We start from the raw sequence: 15,693 nt of genomic DNA, 5'->3' as shown, positions 1-15,693 counted from the left end.
CCTTGCATTTTTTAGATAAATCCCACTTGCTTACAATATCCTATCCTTTTTATATGTTGTTAGATTCAGTTTGTTAAAATTTTATTAAGAATTTTTATATCTGTGTTCATGAGGGATATTTGTCTGTAGTTTTCTTGTTATTTTTTTATCTGGTTTTGGTGTCAAGGCAGAATGTGTTGGTGAGTATTCCCTGCAATACTCTGAGAGAGTTGGTAAAGAATTAGTATTATTTATTGAAGGATTTGGTGCAATTTCCCAGTGAAGACTTCTGGCCTAGAATTTTCTTTGTGAGAAGATTTTTAAATACAAATTTCACTTTCTTTAATAAATACAGAGCTACTCAAGTTATCTGTTTCTTCTCGAGTGAGCCCCATTATTTTGGGGTGCATAAAGGGAAACAGTAGTTTTCTACTACTTTCCTTAAACTACTGATTTCCTTTATGCTCTGCACAGTACTCTTGAGTGCATTTTACTCTGGTCATCAAATGTGTTGTCATTTCTCCCCACTGCAAGCAAATATCTGCAATACCAGCTGGGGGATGGATCTACAGTCCAACTCGATTCTGATATATCTACTTGAAGATGGCCTCAGACTCCACAGGTTAAGGGCTTTAGTTTCACAAGACTTTCCACCACCACACCCCTGCCAACTTCAGATGCCAATCCCAAGTCCCAGATTGTCATTATACTTCTGACCGATTGCCTGTAAACCAGAGTTCCCATGTTTCGCTCTTTGGGTTTGGTTATTTGCTAGAATGGCTCACAGAACTCAGAGCAACACATTTACCAGTTTTTTATAAAAGAATATGGTAAGGGAGGGGCGCCTGGGTGGCTCAGTGGGTTAAGCCTCTGGCTTCGGCTCAGGTCATGATCTCAGGGACCTGGGATTGAGCCCTGCATCGGGCTCTCTGCTCAGTGGGGAGTCTGCTTCTCCTCCCCCCTCTCTGCCTGCCTCTCTGCTTATTTGTGATCTCTGTCTGTCAAATAAATAAATAAAATCTTAAAAGAAAAGAATATGGTAAAGGATACAGGCATATACATAAATATACTCACATGTAACTGTACTCGTACATATATATAAATGTATATATGTATAATACATACATTAATGTATACTAATTATACATATGCAGTTTGCTTATTTTTGACATAAAAACGAACCCTGGAAGGATAAATCAGAAACTAAAATAAATTAATGCAAATGGAAAAGGGATGAGGAGAACAAAGTGGAGGGTATAGATTTCTTGGGGTGTGATTTTATTCTTACACATAATGGTGATTTTTGAACCCTGTGAACATGTTGCATATTCAAAAATTAAATAAAATGCAAACAAAAACAAAAGAAATTCTTAATTGAAAGCAAGCTGAGATAGGTCCACCGACGCTTCAAATGTGTAATATAATCACGTCTGTTTGTGTACATGTGCGTGTATTTCAATTGGGTATTGTTCTGGGGGGGGAGGATTACACAGATACCCTCAACTTCCGTGATCTCCTAGAGGAACTTGTAAGACTCAGGAACAGCTAATACTTACAGATAAGGTTTATTACAGCAAAAGATACAGAACAAAAGCTTCTGTATGGTCTGCTGGTGGTGAATTGTCTCAATTTACTTTTCTCTGAAACACCTTTATCTCATCATCCTTACTGAGAGATTTTCCCGGGTAGTGTTTCAGCCCAGGCAGAGACCGTTCCATTGTCTTCTGGCTTCCATTGTTTTTCTTGAGAGTCAGTGAACAATTGAATTGCTGATTTGATGAACGTAACGGCCTTTTCCTCACCTCGCCGACTGTCTTTAAGATTTTTCCCTTGTCTTTGGTCTTCAGCATTTGTACCCTGCTGTTTCTGTTGTTACCGCTTTATTTTCTTTGAGGCTCATTGGGCTTCTTAAATACGTACAAATCAGAGTTCTTCATCACATTGAACAAATTCTCTGCCATTGTGTCTTCTGCCCCATTTACCTTCTCCTGAGCATCTGAGACCCCTAACAAACATACATCAGATCTTATTATTACGTTCTCAGTAGCTTTCAGTCTGTTTTGTATTCTCCATCTTTGTATCTTTCTTTCGTTGTAGACAGAGCTGTTTTCCTCTGAGCTGTCACTCAGTTTACAGATCTTCTCCTGTGCCTGATGTGCTGTGAATCCCCTCCACTGACCACCAACTGTGCTTGTCACATTAATTTAGATTTAGAGCTTCATTTTGTACTTCTTCTAACCAGTTTGAAATGTTTTGCTTTTATTTATTGTCTTCATTAGTATTTTAAGTATAGTTATTTTGAAATCTTTTGGATAAATGAAGTATTAGGTGGTCTCTTCTTTTTCTGAGGGTTTTTGCTTGGTATAAACTGGGGGCTTAGAATCATTAGCAGAATAGAATGGTCTGAATAAATGTTAAAGACTGAGATTTGGGGGGACCCACCTGGTTGACTTAAAATTTGGCTGCTGTTATTCAAGCTCTGATCTATTTCTGGTTCATTCTTATTTTTGAGATTCAACCATTTTTGACCCCAACCCAAATAAGATTGGAGGATTTAACATGGCCTTCCCTTTGGTGGGCCCTGGCTTCCAACTTTTATCCCCCAAGCCTCACCTCACGTGGTTCTCAAAAGTGCTGCTCATCTCCTTTGATACTTTTTCTGGAATTAGTTAGCAAATGCTCCTGAGGCGAAATAGCTTTATTTGCTGGGCTCACCCCCTTGAAACTTAGTATTCCCCCACATCCTGGCTTTGGCGCTCTTTATTTCCTTGTGAAGTCTCCAATATAGTCTAGTAGATACTCTTTAAATCCCATTTTTAAATTATTCTCTATGAGAAGTTAGGTTCAGATTATCCCCACTTTCCATTATCATAAATGGAAGTTTCTTTTTCTTTTTCAAAATATTATAGAATATTCTCTAAAGTTGTCAAAAAGCTACTCTTCCCAAAAGGACTCAGACTAGAAAGCCCCCAGGGGAGTTTAGATAAAGGTGTTAAGAGCAGATAGAAAATGACAGTGCTGTAACCACTATTTCAAAGCATGGGGAAAGGAGGAAAACTTTCTAATTCTTTTTGTGACGCTAGCATAACCCTGACTCTAAAACCTGATGGCGCTATCAGGCACCTGAGGGGCTCAGTCAGTTGAGTGTCTGCCTTCAGCTCAGGTCATGATCTCAGGGTCCTGGGACCAAGCCCCGCATCGGGCTCCCTGCTTAGTGGGGAGTCTGCTTCTCCCTCTGACCTTCTCCCCTCTAATGCTCTCTCTCTTTCTCTCTCTCTCAACTAAATAAATGAAATCTTAAAAAAAAAAAAAAAAAAAAAAAAAAAAAACTTGACAGAGGGGGCAAACACACACAAAATTCTAGGATCTTCAATAATAAATACCATCTCCAGGAAAGTCAGTCTTCTTACTGGTTTTAGGTCACAATTCATTTGAAGTTGGTCCTATTCTCCAACTTAAACGTGAAAATTAAGTGAAATAATAGGAAGTATTTATTTGAGGAGGTAAATTGTCTTCCATTTTGTGGCTGGATGAAAGGATCGCCAAGAGTCCAACCAGACCTCTATCAGTACAAGGAAAGAGAGTGTATACATGGGTAGCAGACTTGGGTGAGATCCATGCCCAGCTAATCGACCACTTATGACTTCCTGTCTGTAAGATGGAAAAATGAATGCTTGGGAGGTGGTGGAAGAGTGTGAGAAAATGTTTGTAAAGAGCCTGTGCTCAAAAAATCCTAGATTTTCCTGTCTCTGGTCATTTGTCTAGATCGTAGGAGTAAGAGCAGCTTCCAAGTTCCCCGAGGGACTGATTCTGTAGAACCTTGGGGGTGGGTATGTACGGAGCAAGGATGAGGGTGACTTTCAAGGGATCTGAGCCAAGGCCTGTGCATCTCTTCGAGGAAATGGCAAGTGCCAATGGTAGGGACTGGGGTTCTGCCAAGAGAAGGGCTTATGGAACAGGGAGCCCTACTCATTGCTTAGTAAGACAGGGATTCTTTGACTGACTCTGATTTACATTTCAGGCTCATGGGAGAAAAGACTAGAAATGTTGGAAGAGGAATAAATATTGCCATTGTCAATTGTGAGTTATTAAATGTTTTCTTTCAAACTTCCTTAAAGTTTCCATGATTGGATTTTCAAAGATACCTTGGGTTTTCAATGATTTTTGCAAATGATCTAGTCTGGGATTATATTTTAATGCATTTTAAAATTCTTTGATTATTTTTATAATACCTCATTTTACAGGTCATTTGTGGTTCCTGGAAAAAAAGAAAAAAGTCAGGGGCTCCTGGCTGGCTCAGAATAACGTGCGACTCTTGATCTCAGGGTCGTGTGTTCGAACTCCATGTTGGGTGTAGAGATTACTAAACACAAAGTTTGTTTTTTAAAATGGTCTAATAGGCCTTTAAGAAAATGGAAAAGGACCAGCAGAAGGCAGGGGTCAAGTCAGATAAGCAGGCTGTGAGGGCACAGACCATCCTGGAGTCGCTCTTGGATTCCACCCTGCAGAGGGTGAGGCTAGAAGCCGGTTCCCACCTCTGTGAGAAAAGACCAACTAGGGCCTCAGGGGAGCAAAGCTTGGCCTATTCTTAGGTCTGGGGAAGACATCCTGTCACAGCTGCCACCAGAGACCCATAACCAGGAGACCTGTCAGAGGTTCGGGGAAAGGGCTCTGTGCGCCGTGACTGAGAGCACGTGGGGTGCATGGTCCCCTGACCACGGGGCTGTGGGAACTGAGACAAAACACACCTGCCCTGAGAATCCCACTAGAAAACCTAAAGTCCGAAGCAGAGGGGGCTGAGGTGGGCGCTCTGGGGTTCCTGTGGGAGAGGCAGGGGCAGCAGGACAGAGCAGAAGGTCCACCCAGCTGGCAGCCGGCAGGAGGAAAGTTCTAGAACCGCTGACCAGCCCGAGGAGTGCCGTTTTGAGCACCACAGTGCCACAGATGGACCCTGAGTCCACTGAACGTTCTTTTTAAAAACGATTTCTTTTATTTTCAGATGTGACTGGGAAAGCGATAGCATCACGGTATTTTGATATGTTTGAAGGTGGTAAGAAAACTCTTTTCCTATGAAAATGAATTAGAAGCATGAAGATAAAAAGACACAAATCAAAGTGTCAAACATTCTCAGTTGTCTACTAAAATAAGGTGCCAGAAGTTCATAGGAGTATTCTAGAACAGTCTGACACAAGCCCTCCTTGTCTCTTAATTGAGTTCATATGATCAAGTTTGAAGGCGGTACCTAGGAAATGTCTTCTCAGGTCACCCTTGTCCTGGGCCTTTTATTTTTGTTGCTTCATCAGATAATAAGAGAAGACATTTTTTAAATCAAATGTACATAAAACAATGTGATCAGCCTCCAGCCCTGAACGTCATTACTCCTGTCCTGCTTGTGGTACGCCCCTGCGCTCCGCACACACGTCCCGGGACACGCAGTGCACGTTCTCCTTCTGTGGTCTCTCCAGTCTGGGCACTGGGCTTGAGTGCAGAGGTCAGTCAGGATATGGCAGCCCCTTTTATTTTTATCGAACAGGAAGAATTATTAAAAACAAGGCTTTATAAAGAGAACAGAGTAATAAGAAATGTCTGGACACACTTACAGGAACTGTGCATTTTTACTCTGTAATTAAGGTGAGCACCACCATAAACGGCCCAGTGGGAAATAATGGGGTTTGAGATCAGCTTCCTTTTGTTGCTGTGAGGCCCAGATACGTCCCTCAACAAAGACTTGCCATGCTCAGTCTGGTCTGCAAGTCTGATTTCTGGCCCCATTCCGCATGTTGTTGTCCTGGGACTCCTCTGTGGTGGTTGTCGCTGGCCTCCAGTTAGAGTCATAGAATCCTCACGATGTGCCCATGCCCCTCGCTTCTGCGGGTTCCAGCATGGAGCCCAGCAGCCATCCACTCACTAGTGGAGACGAGCGCCAGGAATTGGAAGATTCAGAGGACACGACAGCTAAGCCCAGAGGAGGCACAGCGTCTGGGGAAGCAAGCAACAGGGACCTAAAGCAGATTTGCATTGACCTGACAGATAACTCTGGACCGATGGCGACCTTCATTCAGAGTGCACCTCCCAAGTCCCTGCTCTTCATGGTGACCCAAGACGACGGTGCGAGCAGGTGAGCGTGGACGGACTGTCCCCGCGGCGGGGACGAGGAAGCCAGCTGGAGCAGGGGGCTTTCTTAAGGAGAAGGAAGGGGAGCCCATGACAAAGGGGACTGTGTTCAGTCCTAGACGCTAAGGAATATTCTCGGGAGCAAGAAAGAGCCGCCACAGACCCGGATTTGGACAGAAAAGCTACACTCAGGGTGGGACTTACAGAAATAGGAAAGGAAATCGGGAAAAAATTCTCTGTATGAATAACAATTGAATGAAAAGGAAACACACACACACACACACACACACACACACACAGACGCACCCCTTCCTGTGCAAAGAAGTTGGTCTGGCCCCCGTGTGGCTCGGAGGTTTGCTCTTCTGAGCAAACACTTGTGTGTTCACAGCCAAACTTCTGTGAACCTTCCACGAACCTCAGAGTACTTCTGTGCCCTGTAAGTCTGGCCCCTGAACAAGGCATTCCCCAAATTTATTTGGCCTCGGGTCCTATTTTTAATAGAGCATCTTATCAGCCAGAAGTTATTTGATACACGCTTGGGAAAATTCTGATTTAACTCAGGAAAATCTCAGCTCATGTTTTTTCCTTTCCCTTTCTGCCCTCCTCCCTTTGCTTACTCTAAGCGCCTGCTTTTACAATGGTGGCGTTGATTTGGGGCTTTTTTTCTTTTTCTTTTCTTTTTTTTTTTTTAAGATTTTATTTATTTACTTGACAGACAGAGATAACAAGTAGGCAGAGAGGCAGGCAGAGAGAGAGGAGAGAGCAGGCTCTCCACGGAGCAGAGAGCCCGACGCGGGGCTCGATCCCAGGACACTGGGATCATGACCCGAGCCGAAGGCAGAGGCTTTAACCCACTGAGCCACCCAGGCGCCCCTTGGGGCTTTTTTTCTTTCTTGATACTAATCTTTCTGAAAATGAAAGGGACTGTTTTGACCTGTCCTTTCACCTTTCGCCAACTTCTGCCTCCTTTTGTGGTCAGTGAACACGAGGGGCAGCAAAGACCAAAAATTACATTGGCTAAACGTGAAGGTGTGATTTGATCCCAAGATACAGGGCTTTTGAGAATTAAGAATTAAAACTCTGTGCCCAAACCTGAGGCTCAGAGAGCCCCTGATGTCGTCGTATGTTTAACTAGAAATTTGACGCCCTCCCGCTGTATGCCCCAGGAGAAGGTGGGTTGATCTAGAAGCCTCTTTGCCAGGACAACGGAGGTGTGATACACCGAAGTCTCCACGGGGACATTCACATGCCTTTCCTCTCTCCCCCCAGGCTGAAGGAGGATGCCAAGGAGGTCATAGAAGCACTTGGAAGTAAACAAATCAGGAACATCCGGTTCAGGTCCAGCTGGGTGTTCCTCACAGCAAAAGGCTTCGAGCTTCCTGCAGAAATTCAGAGAGAAAATGTAAGTGCTTTCTAAATGTCACTTCCCACAAGTGGTTAGTGTAGGACACCCTGTGATTTTTAAGGTTGTGGGTCAGTGATGGCTCCCGGCCCCCAGGACATTCCTGTGTGAAATGCTTGCCACGCAGGGCCACGCGGAGCCGGCTGCCTGGGTTTGAGCCCTGGGTTCGCTCGTGGGAATGTGCCTGGGACTCTCCATTCCCGAGTCCCGGGCGAATGGCGGTAGGGGCCTGATCCATCGTTGTAAGTAAAATAGTCCATCCTGTGGGGTGTGTAGACCTTGCCCGTTACATCAGGAAAAGTCACTCGACTGAAGTTCACGCTTCCCAAATCTCTTTAAAAGTAGACGGTTCCTCATGGGCTGTGGGTCCCTCCTTCTGTCATGCGGCAGCCCGCACGGGCTGTGGCAAGCCTCTCGGTCCCTTGCCTGTGTTCAGAGGCCGGTGACAGCGCCGGGTGACGGGCTCATCCGGCCTGTGCGTGCAGGTTCCGAACACACGGGATAAACCCAGCTCGAGGTGCTGCCATGGCTCAACGCCAGCTTGCTTTTAAGCCCCCATCGTGTCCCCTTTATGGAGGAGTAGTAAAGAGCAAGAGAATCAAGTTGTAATGAATTAATTTGGTCGCCTGTGAAAATTGCAACTCAGCACTGGTGAATGTCGGAGTCCCCAGCTGACGCCTCTGGGGACGGTCACACGGCCCCTTTGGGAGACACAGCTCTTTGGGAGACAAGACAGCGCCCAGGAGAGGAAGGAGCAGTGGCTCAACCACGGAACGAAGTCACCGACTCTTCCCAGGGAAAGGCTTCCTCTCCTGGAGCCAGAAACTCGGAGGAGACAGAGACTGGGCTCCCTAGCCCGGGCGAGAGGCTGCTTCTGACTTCAGGCTGAGACCCCTGGTCCTGGTCCTGGTCCCCTCTTGGCACCATGTGCTATGGTTGTGGGTCTGGGAAGGGAGACCGACAGAAGCAGACCGCAGCTGGGCCTCTCCTTGTTGGCAGGATCCCCTCGCAGGGGAAGGGGGCCGGGGGAGCTGGGAGGTCAGTGTGGCCACACGAGCAGATGATGCATGACCAGCAAACAGGGGAAGCCCCGCAGCCCCTCTGAAGCCCCCCGGACCACAGCATTCTGGAGGCTCCGAAATCAGGCTTGTTTAACACACGTCGAGAAAAGCACATTCCCCCTTGTGACTCTCGCGTTCTTTTGCGGACCGAAGCCAGTCGTGCAGGACGCGTCAGGAGCATCTACTCGGTGCTCTAGCGTGGACTTCTTGGTACTAGTGACTGGGTCTGGACACCCAGTGTACCGGCGGGACTTCAGACACATGTCCTAATGAGAGGCATGTCCCGGGCTCTGTGCAGTAGCACCGTCTGGACCACATGGCATAGTGCGCTAAGCCAGGCACAGCCAGGGGCAGGGGCTTGGAGTCCCGTGTCAGATTTGCCAGGGGCCACGAGTGATCCCACGCAAACCACTTGACCTCTGTGGGCCCGTCTGCTGCTCTGGGCAATGGGACAAAGGCTAGGTAGCTCCTCAGGGCCCAGCGGCTCCGAAGCGGGGACGCACCCCACCGACCCGTGGCCTTCATCAGGCTGACCCTGCCTATTAAGACAGCGTTCCTCTCCTCTGCCCTTGTATGACCAGCAGCAGTCTGGACACCTAAGGATCCCCCGGCTTCATCTGCTCGGCTGTGTGGTCTTGGGAAAGTTACTCAGCCTCTCTGTGCCTCAGAATCACCTCTCAGGAGAAAGGAGTAAAGACCACACCTATCGCAGAGTAAACGTGACCACACCTACCACACCTGAAGAGTCAATGAGAACAGCATGCAGGGCCAGGCCGAGAACCGAGCAGAGTCCTGGAATCCAGAGTGACTTTGCAGGCCACCCGAGCTGCACTCTCAGGGTGGGGCCTGGCCGGTGATTCTGATGCACGGGAAGGGTTGGACGCATTGTCCTGATGGAGGTCCCAATCCCATGTGCCCCTCCCAGCTTCCCCCTAACATCACCTTTCAGCCATTCTGCTCCTTCTCCAGCTGCATTACTCTGCGCCCTCCTTCCGCCACCCTCCCATCTCCCTGGGGGCCTCTCCCCACCAGCCCCGGGTCGGGGACCCAGCCAGAGCGCAGACCAGGCCCTGTAGAAAGTGCTGCCCTCCTTGCCGTGCCCTCTGGGGCCCCAGTGTGTCCCCACTATCAGAAAAGCCTGGAGTGAGGAGGCAGCCCTAACATCTCAACAAACAGCTTCCCTATTAATGTTCCACTAAGACATTTAAAGTAAAACTTCATTTGAATTGCAAAGTAGCAATGGCCCTTGCTTCCTTATCTTCTTTATAAGAGTGAGTTTCTGAAAAGGGAGGAATCAAGGACAGAGGGGGTGTCCGAACAGCTGCCCTGAGTTTAGAGAACCAGCTTTTTGGAGCAGGGGCTCTATGGGAATTTCAGGGAAAGGCCTGTCTTGCCTATACATGTGTGTTGAAGGTTGTCATCTCAGTCGTTCCAAGAGTAGGAGGATGAGACTTGAATGCTGTGAGCGGTGCTGGTGGGAGCTGTTAGAGCCGTGGCTTAGGGACACGAAAGAGGGTTTGCTCAGATGCTGATTGAGGCCTGAGCTGGGGACAGAGCCTCAAGAGGGTCTCACTCAGAGATCGAGTCAAGTGCTACTGGGGAAATCAGTATGCCTTCCTGTTTGGGGTATGCAGACTTGCTGCGTGGACTTCCCCAGGGGTGGTGTGTGGCTGTGTGGGGCAGGCCTTCCGGGCCCTGGCCGGTCCCCAGCCGCTGTCCCCACCCTGCCCTCCTGCTGCTCCCAGAGCCAGCTTCCCAGGCACAGCCCGCAGGTCACCCCCATGTTCAGAAGCCTTCACCAGCCCTATTACCCATTGAACTGAATTTTAAAATGGAAGAGACTTGCTTTGTTTCACACTACCCAGGGAGGGGTCAATACAGAGTTGTTCCTGTCCCAGCTTAAAGGGAAACTGTCACCACGTCCAGAGCCTCAGGCGTCCTGCAAGTGAAAGAGGAGGATGTCCTTGAATTCCTTGCCGCAGGAACTTGGGTGGCACCAGCGTTGACTTCCAAATGGAGCAGCACACCTCCAGAAGAAAAGTGAAGGCATCCACATCATGAACCCGAGGAAACCTGAGAGAAGCTTCTGCTGGCGGCTCGTGTCATTGCTGTCATTGAAAACCCGGCTGACATCAGCATCCTGTCATCTGTGAATCCCAGCCAGGGCACTGGGCTGCAGTGGGCTGTTGCCGGTCACCTCCCTCCCGGAGCCCTCACTAACCAGATCAAGCAGCCTTCCAGGAGCCCAGACCCGGGTGGTAACTGACCGCAGGCTGACCACCAGCCTGTCACAGAGGCGTCTTACGTTAACCTGCCCACCGTCGCTCTGCGGAGCACAGACTCTCACCTGCACAACTTGGACATCGCCATTCCTTGCAACAACAGTGGAGCTCACTCAGGGGATCCGAAGTGGAGGATGCTGGCCTGGGAAGTTCTGCGCATGCGTGGCACCATTTCCCCGGGTGCGCCCGAGGACGGTCGTGTCTGATCTTTACTTCACAGAGATGCTGACGAGATTGCAGAGAAGAGCAGGCCGGTGCTGGAAAGGCCGTGACCAAGGAGGGATTTCAGGGTGGACTGCTCCAGCTCCCGAATGACTGCTGAACTTGAAGGTGCAGACTCATCAAGGTCAAACAAGTGCGCGCTGGGCCTGGTCAGCACTTCCCTCCCGAAGACTCAGCCAGACGCGGAAGACGGGTTGGCTACTCCCGCTGCTCGGGCTATGGAATGGGTAGGAGCAACCACTGAGTGGTCCAAAGCCGCTCCTCCACAGAGGCAAACGCGATGGAAATAAGACTGATGGAAAATAAACAGTTTCTAAAAAATAATAAAATAAAAATAAAGCATTAGAGACTTTAGGGCTGATTCCAGTGTTCTAAAGGGGAGGAATCTGAGACCTACAAACTTCGACATAGAGGAGGGTAGAAGCCTGAAGCAGCATAGCCTGAATCCGGACCTAGACACTCTTGCCCTGAGCTTAGTGACCCGAGGACAGTGATGTCATGTGCCTGAGCCTCCTTGTCTTTGCCCTGAACTGTGGGTGGTCAGCCTGGCCCACTTGGTGTACTCAGCCCGGGATCATCATTAACATCACCTCCCGCGTGGTCTCCATCTTGGTCCCTGGCAGTCTGGAACCAGACCAGTCTGGAACCCTTCTCTTTGCAGCCCAGCCAGTCCCCTCCTACTCTGATTTCCATGCTGCAATGCCCCACACGCTGCTGAAGCCACTACCCCTCCACTTCGCTCTCCTCCACACATGACAGAGCTTTCCGATGCGGGGCCTTTGAGGAATGAGTCATGTTCTCAACCAGTGTCACTGAGACAACTGGATATCCACACGCTGAAGAATGAATTGGGACACCAACCTCACACCATATACAAAAACTCAGTCAAAGTGGGTCAAATAACTAAATGTAAGAACTAGAACTACTGAACTCTCAGAAGAAAACATAGGCATAAGTCTTTGTGACCCTGGGTTAGACGTAGTTTCTTTGATAGAATAGCAAAAGCACAAAGGACGGAAGAAAGCACAAATACCATCCAGAAACTGAAAAGGTAACCCACAGAATGGGAGAACATCTATGCAAATGAAGGACATGTATCCAGCATATATAAAGAACTCTTACAACTCAATAATAAAAAGACAACCCAATTTTAAAATAGTCAAAGGATCTGACTGGGCCGTTCTTCAAAGACATGTAGATGGCCAATAAGCCCATGGAAAGATGCTCCTTGCTAGCCATTAGGAAAATGCAAATAAAACCCAGTGACTCACTAGGATGACTGTAATACCCAAGACCTACTAAGAAGTGTGGACAAGGATGTGGAGAAATTCGAACCCTCATACTCTGCTGGAGGAAATGTGATATACAACTGCTTTGGGGAACATTCTGGCAATTCCTCAAAAAGTTAGACATACAGTTACCAGCTAACCCAGTAATCCTACTTTTCAATATTTAGCTGATAGAATGAAAACATAGTAAGTGAATGTTCATAGCAGTATTATCCATAATAGCCAAAAAAAAGGGAAAACAATCCACATGTCTAATTAACAGATTAAAAATGTATAATAAAATATGGTGTATCCATTCACGGGAATGTTATGCAACCGCATAAAGAGACGACTGCCAATCTGTGCTACGACACAGGTGAACCCTCAACATATGCTAAGTGAAGAAAAACCAACACACAGAAAACACATATTGGTATGATTCTATCTGTATGAAATTTATAGAAAGACAAAATCTGGAGAGACAAAGTAGATGAGTGGCTGCCTAGAGCTGTGGACAGTGGGGAGTCACCACTGACAGGTGTGCCCCTGCTTGTTCAGGGGACTAGAATGTTTGAAAGTTGATTGTGCTGATGGTGGCGTATCTCTGTGAATACTAAAAACCATTGAATCGTATGCTTAAATGGGTTAATTTTATAGTATGTGAATTACATCTTCCTAAAGCTGTTACATAGAAAGGAATATAAAACTAGAATTCCACAGTTTCATAACAATGCAAATTATCCCTCTTTTGTATCAGGCTAAGGTGCTCTGTTACTGTGAAAACATCAAAGATATGAAGGATTAAAGCCCAGTCCATATGAACACACATTTGCTGAGTAAGGGACTCTACAGTTTCCCTCAAAAAAATACTCCCCTACACCCAGAGAATTGAAAATTAAACCTTTGAGCTATGCCGTCCAATATGGCGGCTTCTAGCCAAATTTGCATTTACATTTACCTTTATTTAAATTAAATAGAATTTAAAATCAGGTTCATCAGTCTCACTAGCCACATTTTAAGCACTCACGAATCCGATGTGGCAGGTGGCTACTCTGCTGGAGGCGTGGACGCTAGAACATGGTTTCATTGCAGAAGGTTCTATAACTTCATTAACACCTCGTTCAAATATTATTAAGAAACACATTGAGGGGAAAAAATCAAGTACCCAGAGTAGGTTAGAGCAAATCCCGTTCTAGGAAATGATTCTCTTTACATGACTTTGCTAGTAACTGACACGTTAAATATTTGTTGAAAAGATTAGTGGCTAAATAAAATTCTTCTCTTTTCTTCACACAGATCAACCACTCTGATAGCGCAAGGAACAGATACTCTGGCTGGCCGGCAGAGGTGCAGATAGAAGGCTGCATACCGAAACCACCGAGCTAACGTTGCACGCAGCCCTAATAAACGTGTGATATGTAGACCCGTGTGGTGTGGTCTGGCCCAGGAATCTTGGCCGACAGTCAATATTTGATGAGCATTTGAGGGCTATCTTCAAGCGAGCCATGTTTGCTGGTCGTATCCAGTCCTGGCACACGGTACGTTTATGCCAGAATTCTCTAATGAAGGCATTCCTGAGCAGGAAGACTGGAATGGATGGGGATGGTGAGGGAGGAGGGGATGTGCCCTGGAAAGGAGAGGCTGGGGGAAGCAAGCCCTGTTTGTCGGGGTGCGGAGCCACGTGGGATTGGACCTATGCATGTGCCCTGAGATACAGCCACGAAACACACCCTCCTTCCGGGCTGTCCTCTCCTAGGACACTGAGCGCGGCCAGAGAGCTTGGCAAAGCTGTCTTTGTCCACTCCCACTGAGCCCTGGGGGTCTGTGATTCACCCTGCAGATCTGGGCACGTCTGCCTTCTAGCAGGAGCATCACCACAGTAGCGGAGGAGACCCAGGCAAACGCAGGGGTGCACTCGACGGGCCCGGCAGGAGGAGCCCTGGCAGGCCCAGTAAGCTCTGCTCTCAAGAGGACAGCTAGATACCCCGCAATTCCCAGGAACACATCGTTAGATCCAAGTGTCCAAGATACCCAGGCTCAATGAAGGACGTCCGACGATGCCTCTGATCTGGGGTTCAGGCAGTCACGCCGTGGCCAAACACCCATTCTAACACCACTCCGGGCCTGGCTCTGAGGTCGAGTTAGGGGTCTTGCCTCCCAGAGCCTCCAGCATTTCAGGTGGAAGGGGGAGGACTTGGGATGGGTGAATGTGTATAAGCATCTTTATCAGGAGGACTCCTTTCAAAAACCCAGCAGCACCTGGCGCTTTGAATGTCAGCACCCTTCAAAGTGGCAAACCGCCCCTGGCTTGGTGACTTACTGTGGGACTGATTTCTTCGTCATTTGGCATGTGAGTCGCAGATCAGCCAGGCTTGGCCAGAGGGTGCTGGGAGCCAGGCCAGAGGAGGGTCCCTGTAGGCACGGAAGCCAGAAGGAGCAGGAATCCCAGACGCCCCCAAGCCCCTGGCAGGACACACACGTGTGAACCCCATGTCCTGCTTCCCATTGCCGGGCGGTATCCGGGGGTATCAGCCGTGCAGGGACAAGGGGGCCATCCTCCCACAGGCAGGGGTGAGTGTGAGCGGGCACACACTGACCCTGCAAGCCAAGCCGGGCTCTGGGGCTCTGGCCCCAGGAGGATCTGGTGCCTGCTGGCCCACGGCCCTGAGCAGTAGCCCCTCGGGGAGCCAGGGCCTCTCTGCAGAGGAGTCTGCAGACCACCAGCTAGGCCCATGGCTCAGGCCCCATTATGGACTAAACTCTGTCCCTGCGAGATTCCTAAGTTGAGATCCTAACCCCTGGGACCTCCGAAGGTGCCCCTATTTGGAAATAGGGTCATTGCAGGGGGAGCGAGTTGGGGGAGTAGGGTGGACCTCGAGCCAGGGTGACCGTGTCCTTATGCACAGGGGGACGTAGACACAGAGCATGGAGGCAGAGGTCCGGGTGACGTTTCCACAAGCCAAGAAGGCAAAGATGCCAGGAAACCCCTAGAAGCCTGGGGAGAGGCCTGGAGCAGACAGATGCCTCCTCCCCGCCCCCAGCCCGCAGAGGGAGTGCAGGCCGGGCAGCACCTTGGACTTCTGGCCCCAGACTGAGGGAGAGCAAATGTCTGCTGTTTAGGTCACCGGGACTGTGGGGTGTGGTATGGCCTCCCCAGGGACACAGCTTCGGTTCCCTTTTGGTGCTAAGCTCTGGTGCCCGTAGACATTTCTGGACTAAAGAAAGGAGGAGGGAGCCTATCCGTGGTCCAGCTGGAAGGACCATTTTCTCCGATCTCAGTTCACCTCAGGGCCTCCTGGCCGATCACGTCTCAGAGTCCTATTCCGGGATGGGAGATTCTGGGCCCTCCCCTGCCCTGAGACAGT

At 48.6% G+C, this 15,693-nt stretch overlaps 1 protein-coding gene across 2 annotated transcripts in view; it reads left to right on the top strand.

Annotated features, from left to right (window-relative positions):
- The window catches only part of FAM3B (FAM3 metabolism regulating signaling molecule B), a 36,374-nt gene extending 22,624 nt beyond the window's left edge, over positions 1-13,750 (top strand). For both annotated transcript variants that reach the window (XM_080828244.1, XM_080828243.1), the window contains exons 4-8: positions 4,001-4,059; positions 4,979-5,029; positions 6,010-6,097; positions 7,363-7,495; positions 13,625-13,750. In XM_080828244.1, coding sequence (XP_080684370.1) covers positions 4,001-4,059; positions 4,979-5,029; positions 6,010-6,097; positions 7,363-7,495; positions 13,625-13,714 — 421 coding nt within the window. In that variant the 3' untranslated portion in view covers positions 13,715-13,750. The remainder of the gene's footprint in view (positions 1-4,000; positions 4,060-4,978; positions 5,030-6,009; positions 6,098-7,362; positions 7,496-13,624) is intronic.
- Positions 13,751-15,693: the final 1,943 nt, after the last annotated feature.

Source organism: Martes martes (genome assembly GCF_963455335.1).
Source record: "Martes martes genome assembly, chromosome: 1".
NCBI lineage: Eukaryota > Metazoa > Chordata > Mammalia > Carnivora > Mustelidae > Martes > Martes martes.
The sequence above is the reverse complement of the archived record's forward strand: the minus strand, read 5'-3'. Positions and strand labels throughout refer to the sequence as shown.